Consider the following 21,961-nt stretch of genomic DNA (forward strand, 5'->3'; position numbering starts at 1 on the left):
ATTTCTCAAAACCATGAGATAAGTCTACCAAAAAGCTGAATTGAGTCTGGGAGTAACTAATTGAGATAGGATAATTTTAAAAAATGAAATTTTAAAGAATATAGAGATTTTTGTGTCCCACAAAGGAATACGGGTTATTTCTAGAACCTTTGCAAGATAGTATAGAATTTTTGCAAGATAGTATAGAATTTCTGTTTAGTTGAAAGGCAAACTGTGTTGATTCAGTAAGCAATCTTAAGGAACTAAAAATATTATTATACCGGAAAAATATGTTACTAGGTTATCGTGTCATCTGCTTGTCAGCTTTAATTCAAGTAATAAGACCAAAAATTCATTTGGATGAAGACACTGTATTTACCAAAGATGACTTGGCAGAAAGATAATCTCAGCTCTCCAGATCCATTCCCTGGCCAGCTTTTCTGTTAAAGGACTATTCTAAAGGCTGGACTGTACTGAGCGAGACGGAGGCAGAGCGAACAGCACTGTCCCTACCGCAGGGGTGCAGCACCCTCTAGTGGTCTTGAGGTGGAAGTTAACCTATAGATGAGTAACTCAGTTAATGATTTACTATACTTCTATGCCTCACGCAGAAAAAGACTCAGCCTGCACAGGTGAGCCTGTGGATGGGGCTGCACACGGACAGGCAGCGCCACCTGGGGTCTGATGTGCCCTCGCCACCTTCCTGACGAGTAACACAGGCTTCCCCGAGGCACTCCAACACTTCTCTGACCGCCCTTGCGGGAATCCATCAGGAAGGCCCGGCTGCGGTGACTGTGCTCAGCCTGGGCAGTCAGCACCAAGGGACCTGTCCCGAACCAGGGTTTTCATGACTATTACAAGGGCATTTCTCAGTTAGCAAACAGTAATCACGATACCATCAAATTGGAAAAAAGTAACTTTCCAGCTATCACTGTCAAATCTCAAAAGCAAACTGCTCAAAAATCTGCTTTCTCTTTTCCACAGCTCCAAAAATGAATCTCATAGCTCCTTCCTTTATGGAATCCTGGTGTGATAATTTCTGGGCATCCCTATCACCTGAAAAGTTACAAAGTATTCTCTAACTCAGTACATCAAAGGAGAAAGTTATAATACCAAACAAGGTGAGAATTTTCCCTGTTCAAGAATGAACGTGTGGGGCTTCCCTGGTGGCACAGTGGTTAAGAATCCGCCTGCCAAAGCAGGGGACACGGGTTCGAGCCCTGGTCCGGGAAGATCCCACATGCCGCAGAGCAACTAAACCCGTGCACCACAACTACTGATCCTGCGCTCTAGAGCCCGTGAGCCACAACTACTGAGCCCACGTGCTGCATCTACTGAAGCCCGCGTGCCTTGAACCTGTGCTCCGCAACAAGCGAAGCCACCACATTAAGAAGCCCGTGCACTGCAACGAAGAGACCCCGCTCGCCGCAACTAGAGAAAGCCCGCGTGCAGCAACGAAGACCCAACACAGCCAAAAATAATAAATAAATAAAAATAAAATAAATTTATAAAAAAAAAAAGAACGAACCTGTGAATGCCTCTAGGTAAAAGAACCCAGACTCAAGAGCTTCTGCCTCCATGACGATGTCACAGTAAAGGCCACCTCAAGTCTGACACCTTAATCATGTCATTGAACCTGTTTACGAAAAGTGATGGCCATTTAGACAACACCAGATTTTCATTAAGGTAGATGTTGATTCCTGATATTCAAATTGTTGCATCTGTACTCTTTAGTTAACCTTCATTACAGGTTTAACATGACATAAATTACACTTGCCATGTTTTACCTCCAGAAAAGGGCCCATGCAATTTTCAGGAAACTCTCATCGCCACAAACATCACCATACATAGGAGTACTTGAAGTCTGTACAATTAGTTATAAAGCAAACCCCTCCAGGGTTAGAAACAGAACACTACCTGCATCTAGAAGCATCCTGCACCCCTGTGCCTCTTCCTTCTATAACAGGGGTTCTCAGCCTCGGAACTATTGCATTTGGGGCTGAATGATTATTTGTTCAGGGCAAGGAGGAGACACACAGCTGTGCTGTGCATTGTATCAATAGGATGTTTAGCTGCATCTCTGGCCTCTCCCGACCAGATGTCAGGAACATCCCCCCAGTTGTGATCACCAAAAATGTCCACAGATATTGTGAAATATCCCATGGGAGGCAAAATCATCCGCAGTTGAGAACCACTGTCCTAACAGTAACCATTACCATGATTTTTGGGATAACCACCCTTCCCCTTGCTTTTCGTTCTGGTTTTAACCATTCTGGGGGGAGAGGGGGTAATAGCCATAGAAAGTGCATAAAGCACAATGTACTCACATACCTGTGTAACTACCAACTGGGTCAAGAAACAGAACAAGAATATCAGCCCAGGAGTTCCCCATCAGCCCCTTCTCAATCCCAAACCCCTCCCCCTCCCCAAAGGTAATCACTATTGTGACTTTCATAGTAGAGTACTCATTTCTACCACGAGTAACTTTATAACAAAGTTATAACAAAATAACTTTGTTATAACAAAGTAACAAAATAACTTTACCACCCAAGTCTAGTACCTAAATATCAGATTTCTGCATTCCATTTGAAGTTCTATGTAAGTGGAATCACACTGCATGTTATGTGTCCCACTTCTTTCAGTCAACATTGAGTTAATGAGTCTTCGACACCAGAAGCAAACTACAGCCTGTGGACCAAATCCGGCCCACCACCTACTTTTGTAAATAAAGTTCTATGGGAACATGGCCACATCCATTTGTTTATATATCATCTCTTGCTGCTTTCATACTCCAACAGCCAAGTAGTTGTGACAGAGACGCTTTGGTCTGCAGAATATCTCTATCCGGCCCTTTGTGGAAAGTCTGCCAAACCCTGCCCTATACTCTCACATGTAACTGTACTTTATTCTTCATTTCTTTGTACGTACAAATGTGGCAGTCTACTTTTCCATTCTATTGTTGGCGGACATCTGGGTTATTGCCAGTTTGGGGATACTACAGATAGTGTTTTAAGTATTCTTTCCTTCTGACTGAAGGATGTACATCCTTGAAAATTTCCTTTATTTACGGCCTACTGGTGGTAAACTTTTTATCTGAAAATTTATTCTTGAAAGACATATTTGCTGAATGTAAAGGTCTAGGTCGCCAGTTATATTTCCCTCAATATATTACTCCAATGTCTTTGGCTCCCATTGTTAAGAACTCTGCTTTCATATATAACTGTTGCTTCTTTGAAGATAATAAGCATATTGTCTCTGGCTGCATTAAGAATCTTCTCTCTCTTTTGTGTGTGTGTGTATGCTGTTCTGCCATGATGCTATGTTGTCACATCTGTTATTACATTTGCAAGTAGAGACTTTTAATGTAATCTGCATGGATTCTCTCAATTTTCTGAATCTGTGGATTTGCTTTATCACCAGTTCTAGGCGGTCTTCAGCCCTTATCTCCTTAAATTTTGCCTCTGTTCCATTCTCTCTCTTCTTGTGCTGCTGAACTTTTATTAGATATTAGATTTTCTCACTTTATCCTCCATCTAAACCTCTATTCCATATTTCCATCGTTTCGTCTTTCACACCTGCATTATGGATACTATCTTCTAATCTATGGTCTACACTTTCTTCAGCCGTGTCTACTTTATTAAACCCAACAGCACATTCAGTATCCAAACCTGTGTATTAGAAGCCACCTAAAGTCATCAATAATGCAAACTTATGAATACCTGATGGGAAAGAAAAAGCTTAGGAAACAAAGAGATTTGGATAAATTTTCAAATAAATCCCTCATATCTTTGCTACTGTCTCTCAACTATTCAGGAACTGAAAAAAATTGGGGAATCTAGTTATTTTGGTATTTATTTCATTTCTTTCTCTCACACTAGATTTGAAGTTTCTTCACAGGGGGAATGAGTCTTTTTATCTATTTCTGTATCCTTAGTCTTCAAATGACACCCTCAAGAAAGTGAAAAGACAACCCACAGAACTGGAGAAAATATTTGCAAATCATATGTCTGATAAAAGACTTGTACCTGGAATATATTAAAAATCCTTACAAGTCAACCATAAAGACACATAGCACAGTTTAAAAATGGGCAAAAAATCTGAATAGATACTTCTTCAAAGAAGACACACAAATGGTCAATAATCATGTGAAAAGATGTTCAGCATCATTAGCCATTATAGAAATGCAAATCAAAACCAAACTTAGATACCACTCCCACCAACTAGCATGGCTATAATCAAAAAGACAGATAATAGAAAGTGTTGGCTGAGATACAGAAAAATTAAAGCCCTCATACACTGCTGGTATCACCCAGCAACTCCATTCTAAGTATAAACCCAAGAGAAATTAAATTATATGTCCACACAAAAACTTGTATGCTAATGTTCAAAGCTGCATTATTCAAGATAGACAAAAAGTGGAAAAAACCCAATGTCCTTCAACTGATGAACAGATAAACCGTAGAATATCCATACAGTGGACTATTATGTGGCAATAAAAAGGAGTGAAGTACTGATACATACTATAACAAGGATGAACCTTGAAAACACTATGCTAAGTGAAAGAAACCAGTCACAAAAGACCCATGTTGCATGATTCCATTTATATGAAATGCCCAGAATAGGCAAATCTCTTTTTTTTTTTAACACCTTTATTGGAGTATAATTGCTTTACAATGGTGTGTTAGTTTCTGCTTTATAACAAAGTGAATCAGCTATACGTATACATATATCCCCATATCTCCTCCCTCTTGCGTCCCCCTCCCACCCTCCCTATCCCACCCCTCAGGTGGTCACAAAGCACCGAGCTGATCTCCCTGTGCTATGCGGCTGCTTCCCACTAGCTATCTATTTTACGTTTGGTAGTGTATATAAGTCCATGCCACTCTCTCACTTCGCCCCAGCTTCCCCTTCCCCCTACCCGTGTCCTCAAGTCCATTCTCTATGTCTGCATCTTTATTCCTGTCCTGCCCCTAGTTTCTTCAGAAACTTTTTTTTTCTTTAGATTCCATATACGTGTGTTAGCATACGGTATTTGTTTTTCTCTTTCTGACTTACTTCACTCTGTATGACAGACTCTAGGTCCATCCACCTCACTACAAATAACTCAATTTCGTTCCTTTTTATGGCTGAGTAATATTCCACTGAATATATGTGCCACATCTTCTTTATCCATTCATCTGTCATGGACATTTAGGTTGCTTCCATGTCCTGGCTATTGTAAATAGTGCTGCTGTGAACATTGGGGTGCATGTATCTGTTCGAATTATGGTTTTCTCAGGGTATATGCCCAGTAGTGGGATTGCTGGGTCGTATGGTAGTTCTATTTTTAGTTTTTTAAGGAACCTCCATACTGTTCTCCATAGTGGCTGTATCCATTTACATTCCCACCGACAGTGCAAGAGGGTTCCCTTTTCTCCACACCCTCTCCAGCATTTACTGTTTGTAAACTTTTTGATGATGGCCATTCTGACTGGTGTGAGGTGATACCTCATTGCAGTTTTGATTTCAGAATAGGCAAATCTTTAGAGACAGAAAGTAAATCAATGGTTGCCTAGGGTGGTTGGGGGAAGTGGGGAATGAATACTACTCGGTACAGAGTTTCTTTTGGGGGTGATGAAATGTTTCATAACTGGCTCTGGTGACAACTCTGAATATACTAAAAGCCGTTGAACTGCACACTGTAAATGGGTGAATGGTAATGGCATGTGAATTACACCTCAACAAAGCTGTTAACAAAAAGTGCAGCAACTCCCTGCCCCGTCCCCTGACCCCGCACTCTTAGCTGGTTCTTCTCATTTTCCTTACTCCATGTTTCTCGATAATATTCTCATGCTGCTATTTCTTACCAATTTTCAATTGACTTCCAAAAACGGAACTGAGGAACAGGATGCAGTTTTAAATTGGCAACTGAGTATGGACCTTGTTGAGAAGGTGCACAGAAGCTACCTGGGGTAAGAGTGTTCTAGAGAGAGGGAGGAGCTAGTGCGAAACCCCAAGGCAGGAGCACGCTTGGTGTATTCAGAAACCGGTACAGGAGTCGGTGTGGTCAGGATGGAACTGGTAAGAAGGGGGAGGGTAGGAGACAAAGTCAGAAAGGGAGAGGGTCCATATTGTGTGGGGCTGCAAGTCCGCTGCAGGGGCTCCGGCTCTTATCCTGAGCAGAAAGGAGGAGCCAACGGCGGGCTCCGAGCAGGAGCAGCACTTTAGAAGCGTCCCTCTGGCTGTGAGGCTGAGAACGCACTGGAGGAGTGCACGCGCGACGGAGAAACATCAAGTCAGAGCGGCAGCTCCCTGTCCGGGCATTCTGCCCAGGGGACACTTGGCACGATCTGGAGATATGTTCGGTTGCGACAACTAGGGGGAGGGGGTGCTAGTGGCATCTTGGGGGTAGAGGTCAGGGATGCTGCCCATCATCCTAAAATGCACACAACATGCCTCACAGCAAAGAATTATCTAGCCCGAAACGTCAGCAGTGCCATGGCGGAGAAAACTGGCTTTAGAGGCACCTGCAATAATCCAGACAAGAGATAACAGCTGCTCAGACCATGCTGGTTACCGTGCAGGTGACATGGAGCAGTCAGGGTCTGAATATATTTTAAAGGTAGAACCAACAAAATCTCCTAGTGGACACAGCTGTTCTTTGGCCGGAACAGCTGGAAGGATGAAGTTGACATCAACTGAAATGGGGAAGATGGTGGAGAAAACAGTCTGTGGGGTATGGGTGTCAAACAGTTTGCAGGGTGCAGGTGGGGGAGGTACAAAACTGGAGTCTGGACCTGCTAGGTGCCAGGAGTCGACAACACCCTGAATGAAGACACTGAGCAGGGCGTTCAGGAGAGAGGGTGAAGGAGTAGAGGGAAGTGTGGCAGTGGTCACCACACATCGCCCCGTGAGACCGGAGGGCATAAGAAGACAGCCAGGGCCAAGGAAATATGAGAGAGGGCCAAGGCCAGAACTGCGGGACCCCGGACATTGTCAGGCTGGGATAAGGGAAAGGCAACAGAGAAATGTAAACTGAATAAAAGCTTTATCTTGTCATTCTCAAACTCTTAATGGGGAAAAAAGTGTTTGCTTATGACTAAGGTTAATTCAATGAGAATACCCCTAAAACATAAACAGAAATGACTATTTGTGATAGCTACAATCAATTAACTTTCAGATATAGGATGCTTACAGTAAAAAGAGTTGATAAAAATATCTTAGATTGAGATTATGTCTTCTATAAGCCTAATGGATAAAAAGCAAAGTTTCCTTACCTGCTGTTTCCTGCCCATGGCAAGTGTTCAGTTCAGCCAGAAGCTGGTTAAAATCATCTTGATGAGCAATCCAGTTGTCCTGAAAATACCAAAAACTCAATTAGAGACAAGCCTGGAGTTTACCTAAGCTGAGATAAGATATATATTGGAATCAGGGAAATCTGGTAGTTAATGTGAATTTTTAAATGTTTCACCAAAATATTATTTATAAATGTGAATGAAAAAGAAATAGTATAAATTTGAAATGTAATTTATCTATATCATTATTAAAAATGAGGATCTTGGAAGCTTAAGCCCTGATTTCAAATGTAGATGACTTATCAAGTCAACTTACAGTCAAATAATCAACAGGCAACCTGTGTGCTAAATGTTAAAATAAAGCAAAATAAAATATTTTTTTTCTCACTATGGGAAATTATGCAGGTCAAAGGAAGAAAGCAGTGGCAGATTTGAGGGCTCTCTCCTCTGCTCATTTGAGCTGAAAATCTTTTGCCCAATTCTGCTTGCTTGCTTCCACCCCAATTTCAGAAAACAGCAGTGGGGACGGGAGCAAGAAGGACCTCAGCTCCCCTGAATCCGTCAGCACCCGTTTACAAGGGGCTCAGTTAATAAGCTCATCATAACAAAGACGACCTGGCTTTAAAAGAGAATGAACATCTCCAAAACAATATCAACCTGCGGGGAGCAGGGTTTCAATTCGGGAACTTGCCTCATGCATACTTTTTAAAGAATGCTTAAGGTTAAGGTATATTGAATAGGTTTACCAGGCAATGCTTCTCCTAAAAAGTTAAGTATATCTGTATATCCACCTCTCAAAAACTACCTTCAAAATCAACCTTACATAAACTCTTTTTTTAAAATTGTCCAAGCTGTGTCTATTAATTGATGAAAATAAACGATATTGCTAAACATTCCATCTAGTAAGTGTGTGCCATTTCAAACATTTTGAAGTACTGGTCTTGGATTTTGTCCTCAGAAATAGAACTTTCCCCCGCCATTTTTTTCCAGTTTATTGAGATATAGTTGACATATAACATTATATTAGTTTTAGGTGTACAACATGATGATTTGACAACATGTATAGGTTAAACCCTTCCTTCAGTGGTTTAAGATTTTAGCTGTTAGCCCAAACAATTTTAGCTGCTCCAGTCCACTACTCTGTGCTATTGAACTAAGCAATGTAACCCAGTTTACCTTAAGTAATTCCCCAGATTTCCTACCAGATTCTGTTGGCTGCAAAAATGTAAGAACAAAGCTTTCGGTTTAGATCCTTTCTACAGTGAGCAATGATATTGAAAATGAAAGGCAGGGTAAGCCATGAACTTTTAATTACAGGGTCATATTTTCAAAGTGTCAGTGTTTTAGGGGAAATGTGAATAAATTCAAGTGCTATACACCAACAGTCAGAAACAGACAACGGGACAGGAAAAGAATACCACTTTCTTTCAGTATTTCCAAAATGAAATGCCACCAATTTTAACAATATAAGCTAATATTACAACGCAGGTAAAGATGAAAATTCCCCTCTGTCCTGAAATGAATATTTCTTTAAAAAGAATACTTTTTGCAAAGTTCAGCAATAAAGCTACTTTGGATTTCTTATGCATAAGCAAGTAAAGAATCCCGTAGGGCAATGAGGCAAAACGATGACACGTTACAGATGCCCAGCAGCTTAGTTACGGGCTCCTTAGTTATCTAAAACATGTAGGATACACGCTTGAACAGCTTAAAACTGAAAAATCAGTTTGACTGGATTAAATTTTGTACACTGACAAAAACATCCATTGTGCAAGGAAAACCCCCAGCAGACGCTGTCGCTCACTTCGTTACTGATCGCAGCTCCTAGTCCCAGGTGGTTATTTTTAACTTGAACTTTAATATGATCTGTGGCTCCTTGCTCCTGAGCTCCTAAACCCTGTGGAGATTAAACACAAAGAGAGTTAGCATTTTTATCAGGTATAAAAATACCTCTCTTCCTTCATCAACTGTTTGATTAATCACTAAACATCTAGGAGGCATTATCCTTGTCCTCAAAGAGGACACAGTCTAATGGATTCTTACAAGATTCTGTAATACCAAGGATGCACTTACAATAATGAATGCCAATCCTTCAACCTGTGACCCACTTCAAGGACCACGGAAACAGTAAGGAGAACATGCCTTTCTCTGATGCTCAAAAGCGGAGCGCTACTGCCAAACTAACGGAAGCCCATCAGAGGCATTAGAGTCTGTGGTGCTTTCCCTTAAGTAATTTTACAAAACAACACTGAGGAAGGGGACTCCAAGTCCCCCGCATCATTAACACTCATCTGTAAAGTGTCCCAGAGCACCTGGTGTACTAAATGGCACCCAAGGTGGCTCCAGCACAGTGGATGGAGACAAAATAAGATGATACAAAGGGGCCAGACCTTAAGGACCTTGGAAGTTATGGGGAGAATTTGGATATTATGTTTTAAAACAATGGGAAACCACCGAACTTGTAAGCAAAGGAATGACATGATCTAATTTCTGTATTTTAAAAGCTCGTTATGGCTGCTGTATGGCAAATGGCCCAGAGGAGGAAAAGAAGGGAGGCAGGGAGGCAGCTGAGAGGCTGCTGCGTTGATCAGGGCAAAAAATGGTGGTGGTTGGTCCAGGATGGGGCCCCGGATAGAGAGGAATGATGACTGGGGATTCGGGAAGTGAGAGAGGTCAAGGAATCAAGCATGACTCCCAGGTTTCTGGTTTGAGTAAGTTGATAGGGTGCTATTTGCAAAAGTGGGGAAAACTTGAGAAGAAAAAGATTTGTGGGGTGGGGGGGATCAAGAGTTTTATAATAAAAATGATCTACTTGAGATGAGGACAGAGAAGGGCCTAGGGCTGAACCCCAAGGAATTCCAAAGCTCAAAAGTCTAGAGGAGGAAGAGCCAGCAACAAAAATTTAGCAGTGGCTGGTAAGGTAGAACGAAAAACCGGGAGAGAGGGCAGTATTGTGGAAGCCAAGACAGTGGTATTTCAAGGTACTTCAAGTCAATTACATCCAATGCTGCTAAGGGATAAAGTAATGTGAGAACAAAAAAGGATCCATTGGATTTGGCAAGATCTTTAAAGACCTTGACAAGAACCGTTTAAGTGCAGAGATATCAGCAGAAGTCCTACTTGAGCCAGGAATAAAGGGAATGTGAGAAAAAGGAGAAAATGTGTAGTCTAGCTTTAAGGGTGAATAAAATCTTACTCTAAGCAACATAAAACTCTGATGGTTAAGTATGATTCCAATGCAACTAATTAAAAGGCACCATTTATGAAAATCACAGCAGGTTAAACAATAAACAAAGACAGCTGACGTTTATGTTCAGTTCTAACTCTATCATCACAAGGTCATTATAATTTAATTATTTCTCCAAAACCCCTTATTGATCCAAAATAAATTTCTCCCAGTCTCCTAAGGAAGATGTATTCTCCTGATCTGAAATCTCTCTGCATGGCTCCAACTTCTCTGCTCTTCTCCAAGATACCTTTCCTTTAGACCACCCCATCTTCTCTAGCATCCTCTGGCCAAACTTGGAGTCATCATTACTCCACGCGGTGTTTCTTGGATCCACAGCCCACTTCTGCTTCCGCCGACCTGTAAATGACAAATTATCTCATTAGCAGCTTATCTTTCAAACCTGGAGAATACCTCACAAATACACACATACCTAATGCATACACACGATACTTGCATAAATACAGCAAACATTATGTTTTATTAGATACAGATATCAGATTTGGCATCAATGGGATAGTATCAGCTTGGATCATTTATCCTGGTTTCCCCAATAACTGTATATTCTGAACATACAAATTGACCTTATAAGATTAAAATAAAAATATTCCCCCAAATGTGACAGATCGAAATACATGATGTACCATCAGCTGGGCCTTCCAATTCAGCAAGTGGCAGCAACCTAAGGCACCTGTGACACCAGTGTCACTATCACCAGCAACAGTCATTACAGATATATACGTTAAGTGCCAAATGCCATCCATATATTCTCAGGTTCAATTTTCACAGTAACCCAATGAGGAGAGATCTGCACTTTTCAGATGAGAAAATCTGAGACCTACAGAAAGAATGTTCCTAATGCCCCCAAGCAAAAAACAGAGCCTTTATACAAACCAAGGTCCTACCAACTCCAAAGCTTATATTTTTAATCCACAGCATACGAGTCATGATCTTGGGGAGAGTCACCCTCTACACAACCTACAGGTACTAATTATCCCTTCTCACAGAAACGCCCTAAAGCCATATGACCCCTTCTCTGAACTCACACAGTAAATTACCTGCTGCTTTTCTTGGCATTTAATTAACATTCTTCTGTTATTATGGCTGTTTATATCCATCTCTTATGTTTGCTATTACGCCATAATCTCCTTAAGGCTCACATCCATGTCTTATTCTTTCTTATGCTTCACTGCAAGAAGTGAAAAACACTTTGCCCATAGCAAGCATTCAGGAAAAACATGAATGAATTTATGAATGATTGAGAAAGGAAAAAGGAGGGAAGGCTGAAGAAAGGAGACAAGAAAAGGGGAAAGAAAAAAAAAAAAAGGAAGATAACTGAATTGAAGGAACTGCTTTGAGTCCCTACAAGGTTTTTTTTTAATGTATATAAATGACCATTAGAAACTCAAGTTTATCGCTATAGTTTTAAGGACAATTATGGCAGAGAGAAAGAACTCCAAAAGTTTATTAAACAAGCATATGAAACCCAAAAGTAAACTGTGGCCAAGCGGGGAATTTGGAGGTCAAGTGTCACCATCATTCACCTACTGCACCAATGGAAGCAGAGTATCTCACTGTCAACAGCTGCTCACGCCTTGGCAGTCTCCTAACAAGTAAAAAAATAACGCAGCCTCCAGTCAGAGAGGCTCAGTGTACTGCATGTAAAATCAATAGAGAGACCTGCAACTATCCACACCCTAGCAAAAATAAGTAAACCTTTACTAGCACACAGGCAGAAAAAGACTGCTTACAAAGAAAAGCGAGTTGGGCTCAAATTTACAGTGCTCTGCAGAAAAAAGGTGACCCCAAAATGCTACACGTGACTAAGTTACCGCTTTACTTATCTAGTAAGTACTCAGCTAATGAACAGCATACGAGCTGGGCCTTGTTAACCAAGGATCTCTGTAAGGCTGCTTCCCGGTGTGTGTCAGAGCTCATGTCTCTACTGTAGTGTCTGCCAGGGGCTCCGGCTGGGGCTTGTATGAAGGAGACATTTTTGAGAATGACTGCACCCACCCGCTGCAACAAAGACGGCATACAGTTTATGTCACAAATGTCTATACAGTGGACGCTAGTGCTGACACAAGACTGGAGAGGCGGCGAGGTCAGCTCCTCTTCCCCAGGGAGATGGCAGGTAGCCTCAACCAGCGGAGTAGGGCGGCTGCTCCGCTCAGGGTAGAGTGCCCTGAATCTGCACGATCACTCTTTGGGATGACGGCGGGGGCGCAGGGGTAACCATCCTCTAGCAGGGACTCCTCCTACCTGGAGATCTAATAGGATACTTTCAGGGTAACCCCAATAAACAGCCCTGCACACAACAGCTGCCAGGCCTGATACCACAAGGTTTACGCCAGGATTCAGCTTACTCTGAAAAGTGTGCTGAGTTCCAAGAGCCAGGGACAGAAATTTTTTTTTTTCTTTGCCCAAAGACACTTTCACATATTCAAGACCTCAAAAAATATATCACCCATGTATTCTTATTAAAATATTATTCAAGACATATTCAAGGTTACAGAAACTGCAGCATAAAATCTTAATGCAATGAAATCCATTAACTATCGTGTTGTCATTTGATTAGAAAATGTAATAACTGCAATTGTCAAAAACTGGTCTTGAAAAGAGTCTATGAAAAAAAGTAGTATCTTGATAAAATATGGGTCTAAGACTCTGAATTAAATAAGGACTGAAAAGTGAGAGTGATAAATGAAATTCTTCTCTTACGTTTATGTAAGCGAGATTCCTTACCTGACATAGGGGAGAACCAATAAAATAATATTTGATAATTAGAGAAATGCAGGATAAAAAATGTTTTTGAGAAACAAAGAAAACTACTAGATTTCAAAAATGGGATAAGTGACTGTGGAGAAGATGAAAGAAAACAAAATATAGTCCATATGGCAAGAGAAAACAAAGGAAATTAGCATACTTACTGAAGTGAAAATGTTCACTAAGGTTAATTATGGGAAAAAAGTAGGTTATAAAACTGTACCTACAGAATTATCCCAATTTTATAAACTATCAGAGAAAATAATTGCTAGGTAGTGAAATGGCAGACTGGGACTTTTCTATGCTTCTATTTTCTCATTTCTAAAATAAGAACACCAGTCCCAAATATCTAATCATAAGGGATGCCATAGACATTAATGTAGCAAATTGTTTTAAAAAACACAAAATATTATATACTACTAATGTCAAAGATTTGAAAATTTGGAGTCATGGTGGGAAGAGAACAGAAAATATTCTCATGAAATTATGCAGCTTGAGTTGCTGATGTCCACAGATGGCACTTCACATCTGTATATCATTTCATACTTTGAGCTATTTTCACGTTCACCATCTCATTGATTTAAGAAAACCTAGTAATGAACATAATCAAAGAAGTTTTTAACAGCCCCACAGAAACTGTTCAGGGAAAGAAACATAAATGAATAGCAGAGCCAGGGCTAATGTTCCCAAGTGCACGCTGAACTAAGCATACATCAAACAATATTAAAACCACAAGAAATCTTAGCCACACTGGTTATACAGGTGAAGAAATAGAGCCCACAGGGTCACACTGTAAAACATACTCCTTTCTGTAAGTCCCTGTTTAAAAAACAATAGAAATCTGCTGACCCTAGTGACAAGAACGTAAAGATATAGCGATAACTAGATCAATTTTGTCACTTTCTACCTCAATAAACTTGGGGTGAATTACTTTCCTCTGAACCTCAATTTCTGCCCCTGTAAAATGTGAATGGTGCCTTACCCACTCCGTTTTGTGTTCCCATTCCTCCACCCCCTTAGATTAGAGGATGCCGACAGCATTTATTTCATGGAATCCCTGTGTAGCGTCTGTTGGGTCTGTTAAAATTTAGCAGCTGTTTCTGCTTCTCGCTCACCAGACACTTTCAAAGATACCGGCCGGCTTTTCAGGACCAAGGCACGACTGCCATCTGGTGGCCGGAAGCTTTAGCTACAGGTATCGCTCAGAAGTTAAACAGCCTCTCCAGAGGGAGGGAATTAACGAACTTCACAAAGTGATGGAAAACGTCAAAGGCAAACTGAGGCAGGGTGGGGCGTTGAGGCCAACATTCCTTCCATAGTAGAGTGTTAGTAATTCCAACTACCAAAGTCAAAACCGCCACTGTCTTACTTAGAATCACTCATTAGCCCCGCCTCCCCTAAAAAACGCTCACTTCTTGTGTTTGACGCTTCTAACCCCTTTGCTTTTCTTTTTCTTGATTCAATACACCTTCAAGAACGGGATTTCACTGACTGAAGAGATTCTGCTGGCCCAACCGCCTCTTTTTAACCAGAGGAAGCTGAGGCCCGGGGAAGTGAAAGAGCCAGGCCGGGTTCCCACAACCGGTGTCCGAACCCCCATTCGAACCCACCACTCGCGTGCTCGGGTCTGAACGTGAGAACAAGCGTCCCAAATGGACACTTGCAGTCTCTCACCAGCAGACCGCAGCTAACTTTCGAGGAAGGCTGGGCTGGGAAATCTCCGCGGCAGCCAGGGCGAGCCGAGCAGGGCGTCCGGGACCCCGGGCCCCGGCATCCCCCGGCCCACCGTGCGCCGGCGACTGGTTCCCCCCGCCACTCGGTCCGGCCGCCGCGTCACCCGGAACCTTCACCCTCGCGCCCGGTCGGGCCTCCGAGCCCAACACTCACGCTCAGCCAGCATCGACATGTCGCCAAGCCTGTGACGCCGCAGGCCTCGGGACCTGAGCAACGGTGGCTACCGCTCGGCGGACTCGCGGAGAAGCTAGAAGCACTAGCCTCGCACGCCCGGCGAATCGCAGCGGCGAGAGCGCCCGCTGCTGACGTCAGTGAGGCGCGACTCTCTCCTGGACCGCGCAGCGGGCGAGTGGGCGGGGCGCGGGAAGCCTGGGACTCCGCATTTGGGTGGATGCTGGGTAGACTAGCGGTTTCCAAGGTTTGTTCCAACTCCAGCATTCCGTGTGTCTATGAAACATCTATAAGGATCATCCACTAAAAAGAACTGTTATTAAGTTTGGAGTTTTTTTTTAATTACAGAATCTTGATATTTTTAAATTGTCAGCTGGGAGTAGATATTGCACTTTTAAAAATAAGGTGATTCAGTGTAAGACATTCCATCTTATTCTTCAGTCTCATGGCAGACCCGCATAGAGCAGGACTTCTCAAACTTTAATGTTTGGGTGAATCACCTGGGGATCTTGTTAAAAATGCAGTTTCTGGTTCAGCAGGTCTGGGATGGGGCCAGAGATTCTGCATTTCTAACAAGCTTCCAAGGACGTGGATGATGATGGGCTTACTTTGTGTAGCAAGCCATTAAACAACCAAAGGTATGAGTGAACTCAAGGTTAAAATATACTCTTTTCTTTTTTCCTGTTCAAGAAAAGTGCTTTATGAAGAACACTTTATAAAGTGATGGTGATAAACGCTTTCAAAATATTTCAAAGAACCGAACCAAGAAGGTATTTAGGTAAGTCATCTGTGCTAGTCCCCTGCCTTCAAGCAAGTAAAGACCAATATCAGGGGCCGATGATTGCTGCTGTTTTTTTTTTTTTTAATAAATTTATTTATTTTTGGCTGCGTTGGGTCTTCATTGCTGCAGGCCGGCTTTGTCTAGTTGCGGCGAGCGGGGGCTACTCTTCATTGCGGTGCGCGGGCTTCTCATTGCGGTGGCTTCTCTTGTTGCGGAGCGCGTGCTCTAGGCACATGGGCTTCAGTAGTTGTGGCTCGCGGGCTCTAGAGCTCAGGCTCAGTAGTTGTGGCGCACGGGCTTAGTTGCTCCGCGGCATGTGGGATCTTCCCGGACCAGGGCTCGAACCCATAGTTCCCTGCATTAGCAGGCGGTTTCTTAACCACTGGGCCACTGGGGAAGCCCTCCTTCTTTTCTATAGCTCTGGTAAGTCTCATGTCCATCCCTCCCATCCCCACACCGTTCACATGCGTACAATTGTAAAAGCTAGCTACACATTCTGTACAGTCACAGAAAGAAATTCTTATGTGTTGCATTACATCTTTATATTCTATTCCAGATATATCACTAACATTTTATCTGTAAAAGAAATAAAGCTGAATCTTGCCAGTTTAATTTAGCTCATTCCTAAAGAGACACCAGTGTGATACAATGCAGGGCCGGAGTGGGGTTGGGGGGAGCCGTCAGAGAACATGACAGAGCCTAAATTCTGCTACCAGCTTGGGGTGAGTCCTTGCGCAAGTCATTTCACCTCTTTTGATGTCACTGTTTCAATCTATGAAAAAAGGATGATCTCAGATTATTTCCAAATCTAAGAGACTTTCAGAGAATTACTTTAATCCGATCCGGTTGCTGTAACCCAGAGAGTGGAAGGCTCATCTCTCCCTGGGGGATTTCTCCTGCGGTCCTCACCGAATCTTCCTCAGGCCCCACGAGGAACACAAGTTGAGAAGCACCTACCCACCCTGCGATCCAGTACCCTAGAAATGGATGCTTGATGTCTTGCTGAGATTTATTTACCCATCCTGGGGGAGGGGGCGGGGGGGGGGTGTCTGGTTTTGCCAGGTTGTTCCCCCTGCATCTGCTTTAAACTCCACCCCATTTCTGTTGCTTATGCCTCTGAGTAGGGGAATGTGTTGGTGATACTGTTTCTCTTAAGTCGACAAGCCAGTGAATACCAACTCAGGACTCTCATCTTCCAGGCCTCCCGAGTAGTTTATCTTGTCCTCTCTTGCAGTCTTTGTCTGTTGTCGAAGCTCAACTAGGAAGACAAACCCTAGCCAACTGCTTTGTGCAGGGAAGACTCTCTCTTGATCCTCGTCCAGAAACACCTTCCGGCTCCCCGGCAGCAGTTCTGGCCTGCAATTCCTCCTCTGTTGATCCTCCCTATCAAAATGTTATGACTTCAAGCTTTAGCCTCCACAAAATCTGTAAAGCTCAACAATGGAAAATCGTGTCCAGAGATCAAGTCACCTAATGGCATCAAAGGGAAAAAAATCTGATATCCTGACTGCCTTATGATCGTTTTCTTTATTGTCTTAGGTTAGCCTTCTCTAGTTTTGGAGCAAGGTGGTGACACTTTAGTCTCTCTGTCTTGAGATAGTTCTAGGACTGTAGGTGGTAGTGGGGAGGGTGATGGGGATGGGGGCAGGGAGATGCCTGCAAAGGGAATGAGTAGACACAGGGTTGGAGTTGGATGATGAAGGAGGATGGGCTGACTTAGTCACCACGTGAGAGGGTTTCCAGCCCTGAGCTGCTGGCCGAGGACCCCTGTCCTGAGGGTGGGAAAGCATCATGTCAGGCAGGGACTGCACCGTGGCAGTGATGATGGACACCCTGGGATCCCCTAGGAGGTTCCCCGAGGCTCACTGTGGCTCTCCCTGACCCCTCTGGCATCTTCCTTCTGGCTTCTGCTGCTCTCTGGGTAAGCAGTGCACAGCCCAGGGAGCTATGTCCGCGTGGTCCATCCTCCCCACCATGATTTTCCTTGGTGCAGTAATTAACAGAATGAGCTCCAAAGTTACAGGGTTCAGATCTGGCTCTGACACCTGCAAGTTATGTGTGCTCTCTGATTCTTCATCTGCTATCCCATGGGGTTGCTGGGAGAATTAAGTAGAAAGCACATGAGGACACCTTGTGGGCTACAGCACTATAATACTGTAGGCAGCCATGGCTGTTTACCCTGAGAATTACGGGCAGGTCTTGGGCCAAATCTGCCCCATCCTTATTCTTCACGTTCCTCTCTCATCTCCTACCGAGTACCAGTTGTTGACCTTGGGCAGCTTACTAAATGTCCTGTGCATCATTTTCCACATCTATCTGATAAGGATAATGCTGGTACCTGCCTCAAAGGGTTGTGATGCTGATTAAATGAAGTGATTTAATGAATGTCTTAAACGAAGTTCTGAAGTAGTGGAGGACAGTGTCTGGCGTGGAGAAGGAACTCGAGAAATGGCTCTGTCTGTATTTGAGTGCACACAGTTTTGTTTTTTAACTGCACACCAAGGCCACCATCTTAATCTCTCCAGTGAAAGTAACAGATGAGAGAGATTCCTGGCGGCGGGGGTGGGGGCGTGGAATCTTGCCTTTGGGCATAGAACCCCTCGGAACTGTAGACCTGTTAAGCCAGCTAGCCAGGGTCACTGCTGACTGAGGAGGTTATAAAGAGGAGGCCATGATCATGGCGCACAAATATTCACATCAGGGGATATTTTAAGGAAATCTCTAAGTGTTTTAGGGTCATCTTTTACTTACACAGAGTTCGTTCACATTTGGTCTCTTTTAAAAAACTTTGTTATGAGAGATACCATTAAGTAAATAATACCATTCACAAAACTGTAGGAGCCCCATTTTTTTTTTTAATTCCACTTTTAAAAATAAAAAGTAAATATAATAGTCTACATATACATACATATACCGTTAGCATATGCATGGAAAACCTGGGGGAGACTATATGCCAAACTGTTAATACAGGCATTTTCAGGGGAGTGGGGAAAGGAATTACGGAAGACTTTTCATTTTCTGCAATACATATTGGTATATCATCAGGACTTTTAAATCATAATAACACATTACTTCTTTATTATATCAGAATAGTTTAAATATATATATTCTATGTATTAATATGCATGCTCCCTATAGAAGTGTTGTCTGGTGGAACAAACATAAATATCTTGCCTGGAAATTTAATTCCATCTTATCCACTCAATCCAAGCCACACTAGAAACCTGTCACAGGCACAGGTGACAGTAATCTGTCAACATTTTGGAAACCACTGGACACTTTTAGCGTGTTCCTGAGGCAGAGATGGACGAAGAGGGAACCATTGGGAATGATGTCCAGCTGTACAGCAGTGGCCCCTGTGGGCCTGTGGACTCTGCCACGAGTCCATGTTACTTCAGACTCCCCTCAACCTTGATTCTCTGTGGCTTTCCAGGTCCTACTTCTGAATCTTTCCCTTTGAGGGATCTTTGACCTCTGGGCTCCCACTTCTTGATCCTGGCTTGACTTTCTTTGGTTTTCTGGTCCCTGATTTCTTGAGGACCTCTCCTGCCCCAGGTGCTCAGACACCACAACTACCTGTCTGGCTCCATTTGGGCAGCCCTGCCTGGCATTGGCCTGTGACGCAACTCTGTGGAAATTTCTAGATATCTGAGAGGGAAGCTTCAAATGTGAAGACGTCAATCATATGGCTTTGCAACTCTCTTCTGATTAAAATGACATCTTCAGTATTTGCAGGCAGGCCAGCCATCTATGGTCTTGGTCTCTGTAGATTCATCCAAGTTGTCGCATGTGTAACAGTCTGTACCTTCTTTATTGCTGAGCAGCATTCCCAGGTATGGATGTATCACTGTTTCATCATCCACCTGTTGTAAGATATCTGGGCTGTTTCCAGTTCTGAACTATTATTACAGACATTCCCGTGTGTGAGCATAAATACCCATTGCCTTGCGATAAATGCGCAAGAGTACAATTGCTGAGTCATCGGGTAATCCATGTTTAGATTTGTAAGAAACTGACAAAATTTTTTTTTTTTTTTTTTTGGCCACGCAGCCACGTACGTGGCTTGCAGAATCTTAGTTCCCCGACCAGGGGTTGAACCCGGGGCCCCGGCCATGAAAGTGCCAAGTCCTAACCACTGGACACCAGGGACTTCCCAGAAACTGACAGAATTTTTTCCAGAGTTGCTGTCCCATTTCACTTTCCCATCCACGGTGTATGAGTGATCTGGTTTCTCTGCAGCCTCTCCAGCATTTGGTGTTGCCACTATTTTCGTTGTATAGTGGTATCATGTGGTTTTAATTTGCATTTCCCTGACGGCTAATGATGTTGAACATCTTTTCATGTATTTGCCATCTGTATATCCTCTTTGGGGAAATGTCTGCTTAGGTCTTATGCCCACATTTAACCACTTTTTTAAAGTTAACTCTATCAATAGGAAATCCAGCCATATGAGTTACAAAGCCATAGGAAGCACCATCTTACACTTGTTAGCAGCTTGTGGGGGACTAGGCAGGGGGTCAAGAATATATGCTGTGTGGGGCTTCCCTGGTGGCGCAGTGGTTAAGAATCTGCCTGCCAATGCAGGGGACACAGGTTCGAGCCCTGGTCCGGGAAGATCCCACATGCCGCGGAGCAGCTAAGCCCGTGCACCACAACTACTGAGCCCACATGCCACAACTACTGAAGCCTGCGGGCCTAGAGCCCGTGCTCCGCAACAGGAGAAGCCACCACAATGAGAAGCCCGCGCACCGCAACCAAGAGTAGCCCCCGCTCGCCACAACTAGAGAAAAGCCCACGCGCAGCAATGAAGACCCAACACAGCCAAAAATAAAATAAATAAATTAAATAAAATAAAATTTAAAAATTAAAAAAAAGAAGAATATATGCTGTGTCCTGCCCACCCCTCCCCCCAGCTTATTCCTCCCTAAGACAGTTAAAGATATACTGAACTGACAGGGTCCAGGTTTCAAGATACCAATCGGACCACATTTTCTAATCCTGAAGGTCACTGTGTGTGGTGAAAGCCATGTGTTCACACACTTGGATGTGGCTTTCTCGCTGGTGGCAGAAGGAATGGGCTGAGCCAGGGTTGTCTCTTTAGGGTGAGATTGCCCATCTTGCTTTCTCTCGCTCTCCCTCTCTTCCTGTACCCGTGGCAGCGCTGGAGATCTTCAGCTAGCTGGGGAAGGAGTCTGACTTAAGGCAGAGAAGAAGCTTCACTTAGGCTGTGATCCTAAGGCGTGAGCTCCAATCCAGTTTACCGGACACTGTGCGTTGGGTATACACCACGTGCTAAGGTAATAATGCAGTGCAATCAGGAGAAGAGCTTCATTCATTGATATCAGGATCTTGCTTGGGGCCACTGCCTTTTTCATGGAATTAATGATTCTTCGAAGTCAAACTCAACACGGGGAAGCAAAAGCCAGTGATAAAGGGGGTCCACTGACTCCAAGATTTGGCTCCAGATAGGGGCCGAGGTTTGCAAAATCTTATCCCTTTTGCCCTGTAGGCTGGGTAAGTCCTAACTCCATAGTCTTTGCGGAGTGAGGATGCTGTGATACAGGTACTTGCCAAGGTCACCGCTGGCCTCCTTCCAAAGCCTAGGGCCTTGCGCAGCTCTCGTCACTCACTCTGTCACTGCCTGACACCCACTAAGTGCTTTCCCTACGTTTTATTCTCTCCCCTTTGCTATCATTTCTTCCTCCTCCAGATGTCTGACTTTAGCTATCACTAAGCTGCTTGTTTGGTCTCCTCTCCTCCACAGAGTCTCACTCCTTTCTAGGGCTCCTTCTTTTTCACGATTTCAACCAGCCCTCCTTTAGATGTCTCCCCAGAGGACTTCCCTCCTGGCTTCTGGATCTGGACTGCGCTACTTTTGAGTCCTCGGCGGCTGTTTGCTTTGCCGTCAAGACTGCCCTTCGTTGCTCTTTCTGCCCCAGGAGCTCTTCTTCCTGCTTTCCTGTTCCTAGAACTGGCAAATCCATTGTTAACTAGATCTAACATCATTCCATTTAGACCCCTGGTGCGGTC

The 21,961-nt window shown here is 43.4% G+C and overlaps 1 protein-coding gene across 2 annotated transcripts in view; it reads right to left on the reverse strand.

Moving 5' to 3' along the window:
• PINX1 (PIN2 (TERF1) interacting telomerase inhibitor 1) overlaps window positions 1-15,271 on the reverse strand; it is an 80,685-nt gene extending 65,414 nt beyond the window's left edge. The window contains exons 1-4 of one of the 2 annotated variants that reach the window (XM_068552488.1): window positions 15,133-15,271; window positions 10,730-10,839; window positions 9,058-9,150; window positions 7,236-7,314 (exon numbers count right to left, since the gene is read on the reverse strand). In XM_068552488.1, coding sequence (XP_068408589.1) covers window positions 7,236-7,314; window positions 9,058-9,150; window positions 10,730-10,839; window positions 15,133-15,151 — 301 coding nt within the window. In that variant the 5' untranslated portion in view covers window positions 15,152-15,271. Of the gene's footprint in view, window positions 1-7,235; window positions 7,315-9,057; window positions 9,151-10,729; window positions 10,840-14,919; window positions 15,093-15,132 lie in introns of those variants that run through there. The other variant, XM_068552489.1, reaches the window with a different exon arrangement.
• Window positions 15,272-21,961: the final 6,690 nt, after the last annotated feature.

Source organism: Eschrichtius robustus, chromosome 10 (genome assembly GCF_028021215.1).
Source record: "Eschrichtius robustus isolate mEscRob2 chromosome 10, mEscRob2.pri, whole genome shotgun sequence".
Classification (NCBI taxonomy): Eukaryota; Metazoa; Chordata; class Mammalia; order Artiodactyla; family Eschrichtiidae; genus Eschrichtius; species Eschrichtius robustus.